The sequence below is a fragment of the Pteropus vampyrus genome, unplaced genomic scaffold (assembly GCF_000151845.1).
Source record: "Pteropus vampyrus isolate Shadow unplaced genomic scaffold, Pvam_2.0 Scaffold151, whole genome shotgun sequence".
Classification (NCBI taxonomy): domain Eukaryota; kingdom Metazoa; phylum Chordata; class Mammalia; order Chiroptera; family Pteropodidae; genus Pteropus; species Pteropus vampyrus.
The window spans coordinates 1049066-1057946 of NW_011888932.1; the positions used below are offsets into that span (position 1 = coordinate 1049066).

Sequence of the window (8881 nt, forward strand, 5' to 3'; positions counted from 1 at the left end):
AGCCTTGGCTTAAGGTCCTGGAAAGCCTGGGTTTTAGATCGTGGAAACCTTAGACACTGTTTTTGTAGAGGAGGCCAAAGCTGCTTTCTAAAACCCAGTGTTGAGAACAATGTCAGGCACCTGGTGCTTTCAACAGACATTTGTTGAATGAATTCTAGAGCCAAGGAACAGTGGGGCGGGTGGCAGACAATCCAGTGGTTATAAGATCATGCGTTCACATTCCAAACTCAAGACTGAAAATCTTGTCTACGGCCATGCCACCCTGAACAAGCCTGATCCCGTCTGATCTCAGAAGCTAAGCAGGGTTGGGCCTCGTTAGTACTTGGAAGGGAGACCACCTAGGAAGACCAGGTGTTGTAGGCATAAAAAAATTTTTAAAAATTAAAAAATTAAAAAAATAAGGGATTGTAAACTGACAAGGTCCTTGCAATCTGTGAGGTGAACCAAGGGTTGCCTTGCCTAAAAAATAAATAAATAAATTTGAAAATCTTGGAAAGCATGGACAGTCTTTTTGATAATGATTCAATGGCTTCAGACTCTAGGAAAACCAGTTTGCCTTCTCTGGTGAAAAAAAAAATAGTTGAACACAAATGAGATTTAAAAAAAAAAAAATGACCAAGTTAAAGTTGCTACCCTAATGCGAAATGCAGAAATATACCCTAAATTGGCAACCACAATAGTAAATAAGACTCACATTGCAAATTCCCAAGAACTAAGAGCAGAAAAATGCAAAGACAAAAAGATTGAGGGGCAGCATTTTAATATACTAACACATGTGGTGTAGCCCAACATCATTGGAATACCCTGGGAACTGGTTAGAAATGCAGAATCCCAGGCCCCCTTCCCTCCTCAGATCTACTGCCTTCTAACAAGATCCTAGATGTGTATGCACGTCCAACTTTGAGAAGCACTGGGGGAGAACATTTATTAATGTAGGGTTTTGCTCTTAAAATGTGCTTTGAGGTCAAAATAAACCCGTTTAAAGCATTCCAGCTTATTATTTGCTCTATTCTCTCTACCTCTGAACAACACCGTCACATGCTTGTGTCCTTCTCTGGAACTCTGAGCCTTTCTAATGAATCCCAATGGCAAACCTCTGTATGCAGTTTTTATGGATTAAAAGTGGATTCCAAAACTTCCATCGCTGTGCCTTGCACAACACTCCCAGGAGGTAGGCTGTATGCTAATTTCCGTTTTCAAAGATGATGAAACTGGGGCCCAAGGAGGTTTCATGACTCACCCAAGGGGCAGCAAACAAAGTGGCATCTCAGTCAAAATGAGAACTCAAGCTTTTGTGTTTTCAACATGAGACTCACTGAATGTTGATGTTTTTCTTTTTTATATAAGGTAGTTTTGTGTATAGGAAACTTCAAGGAAGAACATATTTGTAGATACACTGTGTAAATTGCTGAGTATGAACCATGCACATGTGGGCCCTGGGATTACGGAACTTAAAAAAAAAACTATCTAGTAGAGAGCGATGTTAGCCTAGGGGGTGCCCTGCCTCGCCTGGCTCCCATACTCCTGCTACAGTCCAGGCTGGAAAGTTCTGCAGTCTGGGGCCTCAGAGCCACATGGGGCTTATAGTTTGCTCACAAGGGCTATGAGTGGAGAAGAGCTGGGATTACCATGGATACAGCTATGGAGGAAATGTGGTGGCTTCTGGATGACAATAACTCATCCTAAATACATGTGGTGTGCTTCATTGGATTGAATTTCCTGATTAATTCCAATTTCCCTGGAGAAAGCTGGAGCCACTCAGTGACTCGGAAATGGTTGAGACTGTAGATCTGGCACTGACGCCAATGTGCTTCATCCTACCTTGTCTGAATTTAAAATTTCTCTGTCAACCCCAACTGAACAAACACCCAAAATGGAGTCTGTTCAGTTCACCTGTCTGTGTGGTGATTCTCCTAGGGCCTTCTAGAGAATGATAGCCAAGATGGCTGCTTAAATCTTTCCCCCATCCTCTCAGACATGCATATTCAAGGGGACATAGTCATATATGATTGATAAAAAACAAAAAGATGGTGCACTTTAAAATTCCATGTGAAAAGTATTGCTTTTCTAATGTGCTTCTACCTGCTCACCAAGCAGTGCTACAAAGGGTAGAGTCATGAGGAATTTCAGGCTGAAGATGTTTGGGATTTTAGATGACACCAGTGCACCTTGCACCTTGCACCCTGCTCTGCAGCCCGCATTGTTTGTGGGCTTGGCCTAAGGCAAAACTATGAAGCATCCTAATGAGCAGAATTATACAACAGGAATGTATGTGCATATTTGACATAGCTTCTTCTCTTGAGGGGTGGCCCTCGGGCTATAACCCAAGGGTGAGGGAGAAGTCCAGAGAAGAAGCCTTTGTTCCTGGCTGCCAGTTTTTCCACAGCCTCTATGGCCCCAGGGACCTGCCCTGCTCTGCGTGGGCCCGCAGAAGCCCTGCAATTTCCACATGGGCGGGTGATTTCAGAACGATGGACAAAGCTGTTCGGCCAGCCTACAGGGGAGAAAGAAAAGGAAAAACAAATTTTATCCTGTCTGCCTTCTGCCCCAGAGAGGAAGGGTGAGTTAGGAGTAGTGGGCATGCATGGAACATAGAAGTCTATTCCGAGCATCTAGCCACCCTAGGAGTGGAGGAAATTCAAATGGCATGAGGATCATGAGAAATGGACCCCATCCATGGAAACAACATTCACTCCTGAGAAATTCGTGTCAATAGAAATAAAGTGTCACTTGGTTTTTAATACATTTTTTAAAACTGGAAAACAGAAAACATTAAATAAAATAATCCTTTCATTATTCCATTACACTGACCTAAATGAAAGTTAGCATTTCGATATGTCTGCCTCCAGTCTTTTCTCCTATGCAAATTTATTGTTGGTTTTCAGATAGAGGAATGATATAAATCTACTTCTATTTTGAACTTACCATGGTATGCTGTAAGATTTTTCCCTGTTCATACGTAGTCATCATAACACAAAACTTTTCTTATTGGCTGTATAATATTCCATAATTTACTCAACTATTTCCCTCTCTTGGAGACTTCGTGGTTTCCAAGTCATCATAAACTTAGTGCCAAAAGCATTTTCCCATTTCTAATTATTTTCTAAGGACCGATGCTTAGAAGTGGGCTCACAGCACAGAAAGACATGCCCCCTTTGACCTCCTGGCGCACGGTTTCCCTGGTACTCGTCACGCTGCCGCGGCAATGCAGGCAGCTGCTGGGACCACTGCCTGGAGAAGCTGTATTTGGAGGGGCTCTAGAGTGCAGGCAGCACCGACCGTTCTCTCGGGGAGACAAGGGGAAAGGCCAATGTGACGTGGTAGCCGTTGAGCCTTGTGAAGGCAGCCACAGTCTCATGAGTGGGCTCAATCCGATATTCAGAATTCTGAAATCCAAACATCTCTAAAAACCACTCATTTGAAGGTAAAACCCAACCTGATGGTGTGAATAAGTTTACATTTTGTTGCATAAATATTAGGGTTTGATCTTTGGGGGGCACCCAAGATCCTCCCCCAGATTGTTTTCTATTCTACTGTATATTGTGGGGGATTACTTCCTAAATGCGAAAAATCCACAGAAGCAGGTGGGCAGTGTTCACACTCAGCTTAAACTGCAGTTTTTTCTCCATGTACCAGGATGGAGTCCAGCTGCCATCAGAACTCCACCCCCCGCCCCCTGCCCAACACACACACACACACACACACACACACACACGTAAATAGCTATAATGCACAGCAAGAAGCCAAATGAGCCAGAAGAGGAAGCTCGAGCTCAGGAGAGAGGATAGCCAGGGTGTGTGTGTGTGTGTGTGTGTGTGTAGGGCAGGGGGAGCAGAGGAAAGCCATGGAGTGTCAGCAGGACCCCGAAGGATGGCATATGGGCTTCATAAAACGTATGAAGTTCTTTCCCTGAAAGCCCTCACGACTGCCTGAACTTCCCTTTACCACCCTTTTAAAGTTGCATTTGTGGGGTTATTTGATAAATCTCTGTCTCCACAAGGTCAGGCCCTGGATCTGGCCTGTTCCTGTGGCCCAGTGTGCATGTCCCAGCTCCTGGCCTTGTGCCTGCTCTTCAGGAAGCACTCAGTATGCACTGCTGTAAGAGGGAGTGGTGGCATTTACCTGGGATTCTTATACTTTGGATTCTTATAAGAACCTCTGATGGTTTTGTCTTGTATGTAAATGTAATTTATTTAGCATAGACATTAAAGATAACTTTCTGAAAAAAAAAAACCCCAAAAAAACAGAAGGAGTGCTGGATGATCACAGAGAGGTACTGTATTCATTTTAATTTGATGAAGAACTCGAGCAACCTAAATCCTAACAAGCGTCTTCTTAGATTGGGCCCATCTGGAATAAAGAGAAGATTTAAAGCAGAGGAGTCTCATAAAAGCCCCACAATGGAAGAGCCTGGCTTTATTTAGGCCTGTCCTCCTGCACTCGAGATGTCATTGCTGTGCTTTGTCAACTTTGAGGCTCCAAATAACCTCGAAGATAGTGTGATTACTGTTATTATGGAAAAGAGCCACAGGGTCAGTCCCAGAGGACCTTTGAACAGGACTCATGTGGAGATGACACAGCCTGTATCTGTGGGCCCCTCATCTGCAGGCATGGAGAGTGGGAGATCCCATTCAGCTCAGGAAGTGTGGCCAAAAAGACCACCTGGGGAGGATGTGTCCCTTAAATGCTTCTGCAAGAGTCCTGGGAACAAGCCCACTGTGTGGCGCTGCAATGGGAGCCAGGTGTGGCCAGCCGCTGCTAGGCAACACTGCAGGCCTAGAGACAAAGGGGCTGGGGCAGCCCCCACATGCACGCACAGGTGTGTAGGGGTGTGTGTGTGTGTGTGTGTGTGTGTGTGTGTGTGTGTGTGTGTGTGGCGAGGTTCTCTTTCAACATGACAAGAACCCATTATGTATCAGACAACGACAAACAAGGCGTAGTATCTTCCTTTAGGATGCTTTCAATTTGATGGGTGTTTCAGAGAGCTGCCAAAACCAAGCCTTTCAAAGGGTGAGCCTCTGGGGCCTGGGGCTCATTCTCACCACCACCTCCCCGACCTCATCACTCTTGCAGCTCCCCTCACCCCACCAGATGCTGGGCAGCTGATTTCTTGAATTACTTTCTAAACCTAGGGAGCATGCCTTGCTGACTGCTCTGGCGGTTCTGCATTTATATCGACCACTAAATGTTGGTAGGATGAGAGAAACCAATTTCAGAACATTAATTCTCTCAGTTTTCCAAGGTTATTCCCAAATAATCCCTGCATCCAATCTCCGTAGGAAAGGTGAACAGTAAAATGATATGGACTCTGCATCTCAGTGTAAAGCTTGAGGCATAGGGCTTGGTGCTGGGTAGGGCCCCAGTCAGCAGTCAGTCCCCACCTCTCACAGAAATTTCTCATCCAAGTCGGCCTTGGGAACTTTGGGCGTGAATCCTGAGTTGACCCTGACTGGAGCAGGCAGCATGTGACTGGGTGGTGGGGGTCTAGAACTCCTGCACAGCTTGTGCTCACTGGGCATCTCTAACCCTCTCTACCTTCTGCTACGACAAGCTTGCCAAGCCATTTTTGGTTAGCTGTCCAGTTTCTCCCTTCCAGGTTTCGAGCCCTGCCCTGAATTGCAGGTAGCCCGGTCCTCAAACCCAGCCTGACTCTTCCCCAATGCAGAACTTGACTGAGATGGCTGTCTGAGCCCACCTGGATTTCAGCACTCGCCAACATAAGGGTTTCTCAACCATGGCACTACTGACAATGTTGGGCCAGATCATTGGTAATTCTTTGTTGTTCCTGTGCATTGTAGGATGTTTAGCAGCGCTCTTGGCCTCTACCTACTAGATGCCAGGAACACCTCCTCCTGAATTGTGACAAATTCAGATGTCTCCAGACATTGCCAAAATTACCTCAGAATGAGAACTACTGGACTAAACCAGGTAGGTAGACCGCTTGGCTTTGACCTTTGGAGGCCAGTCTCCCTTTGATTGGATCTCTTACCTAACTCCAGACCTTCATGCTTCCTATTCCCTCCAGACTCTGTCTGCAAATGCCAAGGACCCTACTTGTTAATGTAGTAGTTGCTTCATTTCAGCTCTCACTGTTGACCTGTTCATAAAAATTACAGTTACCACCAACTGAGTGCCTCCTAGATGTCAGATACAGGCTGTACAAACATTACTATATTTAGATAATGTCTATTACTGTCCCCATTTACAAATGAGCATACAGAGACTCAGAGTGGTTAGGTGAATGGGCCAAAGGCACACTGTCACTGATCCCAGTGTCAAACCCATGAGTGTTTAAAGTCCGTGCTTCTGACAGTCACCGGAGTTGTCACAAGTACCACACGGCCCTCCTGCCATAACTCTTCCTCCACCTCCTGCAAGCAGCCATTTAGCTCTCTCTCATCTGTGACAGATCTCCATAGGTATCCAGGAGATGCTCTCAGAGTCACCGCTTGATTATCCCAGCTAACCGGGGACTTCCGAAGCTCATGCCCCTGTCCCACAGGCCTGCTCTCTCAGGCCTCCCTGAGGCAACAGGAGTGCTCTTTCCTAAAAAGGCCCTGGGCCTGTTCCAGATTAAGGAGTTGTCTCCTTCTCCCTCAGGGCGACCTTGCAGGGAGCTCATTAACACAAATAGGAGGCTCTTATTTCCAGCAGCCGATGACCATTCCCACATGCATTTCAAGAGGGTCTGTGCTCTCTATCTCAGAAATAGCTTTGGAGTAGAGCTGAGTTCACGGGTCCTGAAGACCATGGACTGGAGTGCCTGCTGCCTGGTGTGTGGTTTGAGGGACCTAGCAGCTTGAATCACTCACTGATGGAACAATCTTGGATAGTTCCCTCATGGCCTAGTAAGAGGGGCCGTCTCTGGGAAAGGAGGGGACTCTTTTCCCCTCCCCACCCAGGCCTTTACTCCTTTTGAACCGTGGATGTTAAAAAAATACAGAGAAGTCTGTTTAAAGCATTAAATTATAGTGCCAACATTAAGGACAATGCAGTCAGACCTGATCTTGAATCCCTGCTTCGAGAATCAGTATCTTGTGACCTTATGATAGTTACATAAGGTCACAAGATACTGATTACATACTCTCTAGGCCTCTGTTTCCTTATCAGTAAAAAATGTGGATCACAGTATCTGCTTGACTGAATTATTGAGAGGATTAGTGAGGTAATGCATGGGAAGAGTGTAGCTCTTACTGCAATGATCAGTCATAGTATCACATGACTGATTTATTTATTCAGCTATTTGATTCATTCATCTAATATGTGGCAGACACTCTACTAGGTGCAGAGGATTTACTAGGGGACCAGAGATGTGGACTCTACAGTGTGACAGCAGTGACAGTGATGCAGCTGTGTGATCTTGGGTATGTCACTTAACCACTTGGTGCCTCTGTTTCCTTGTGAGCAAATGCGAGGTATCAACAGAGTCAACCTCACAAGGTTGCCACGGTAAATGCTTAGTATGCTACCTGGCACCGAGAAAGCACTTGATACATGTAAACTATTATTATAATTGTCATCATCATCGTCACCATCACCATCATCATTATCATCATTGCCATCACCTTATAAGGAAGTTTATTTAAGAACCATGTGTTTGGCACTGTAACTTCAAGAAGGTTGGCTTTATGAAATGGGTTACTCTGTAAAGTGGGTCACTATCAAGGAATAGACCTAATTTACATTTGATTCCTTCATCTAGCCTTTCAGGAGTCCCCATGGATGGCAGAGGTTCCCCGTCCAAGCTGCTGCCTTAAAGTCCACATGCTGTCATTGTGGTGACTAGATGAGGTTCAGGGCCAAGGCCAGGCATGGGCACAGTCCCTCATAATGGTGTGAAAGGCTAGAGTTTGGGGTTTCTCAGCTCCAAGACTCCAGGCATTCACCATGAATCATCTCATTTAAATCCCACAACAGTGTTATGAGGTCAGTTCTGTCGCTACTGCTATATGGTTCCTTGAGTTCTGCTGGCTGGCAAGGAATGTCTCAGGGAGGGAAGTAAAACATTCACTTGTTAATTTCCTGGAAGTCTCACCTTGTCAGTCAGGCTGCTGTCGCAGGCTGGGTGTGCCAGAAGCAGCCGCACCATGTCAGCATTGCCATGGCGACAGGCCAGCATGAGGGCCGATGATCCATCATGGTCCTGCAGGTTGACATCTGCCTGGCAGCTCAGTAGCGCTTGAACCATGTCCTCCCTGTCATGACTGACTCCCAGCATCAGCGCAGTCTGGCCTCCCTGCACACAGAGCACAGAATGGGTGAAGCTGTTGCCTACGGGGAGGGACCTTACTCCAGCCTGGGTGTGCTCAGGAATGACTTTTCTGGAAAATGTCCATTGACCTTAATTTCCTTCTGCCATTGGTATGAGACATCCTTCTCTGCCTGACAAACTTCTATTCTTCTAAGACACTAGCTACATCTTCTCTAAAGCCTTCTACCAATTCCTAGGCACTGGATTCATAACACAGAACTTACCACTTGGCATCACAGCCTGTTAATCTCTTTCTTGTGGACTGAAATTTCTGATGGCAGGGACTAAGTCTCTGTATTTCCAGTGCTTGGCAATAAGCATGCACTGATACGTGTCAAACGATGGAATGGAATAAATGAAGGACATGACTTCTTACTGCCTGTCCCAGCCTGACTTCTACCAGGAAGCCTCAGTCATCTTGAAATACCTCTGGTATTTTCAGTTTAATGACACTCAGGACCCTCTTGTCTCAACAAGAACTCTGTTTGCACGGTCCTATGGTCATTTCTGATCCATGCCCACTGATAATTTATCACATCCCTGAGATCATCAGTGGACATGGCAATAGACTTAGAGAGTGAGTCCAAGCTCTGGTTCTGCTGTTGCCTCGTATGTGATCCTGGCCACTTC

At 45.9% G+C, this 8881-nt stretch overlaps 1 protein-coding gene and 1 pseudogene across 5 annotated transcripts in view; one reads left to right on the top strand and one right to left on the bottom strand.

Moving 5' to 3' along the window:
- The first annotated feature begins 244 nt into the window (after window positions 1-244).
- On the top strand, window positions 245-363 carry LOC111745289 (annotated as a pseudogene).
- A 380-nt stretch (window positions 364-743) lies between these two features.
- KANK4 (KN motif and ankyrin repeat domains 4) overlaps window positions 744-8881 on the bottom strand; it is a 40502-nt gene continuing 32364 nt past the window's right edge. For all 5 annotated transcript variants that reach the window (XM_023536222.1, XM_023536221.1, XM_023536223.1 and 2 more), the window contains 2 exons: window positions 8036-8236; window positions 744-2494 (listed from right to left, as the gene is read on the bottom strand). In XM_023536222.1, coding sequence (XP_023391990.1) covers window positions 2390-2494; window positions 8036-8236 — 306 coding nt within the window. In that variant the 3' untranslated portion in view covers window positions 744-2389. The remainder of the gene's footprint in view (window positions 2495-8035; window positions 8237-8881) is intronic.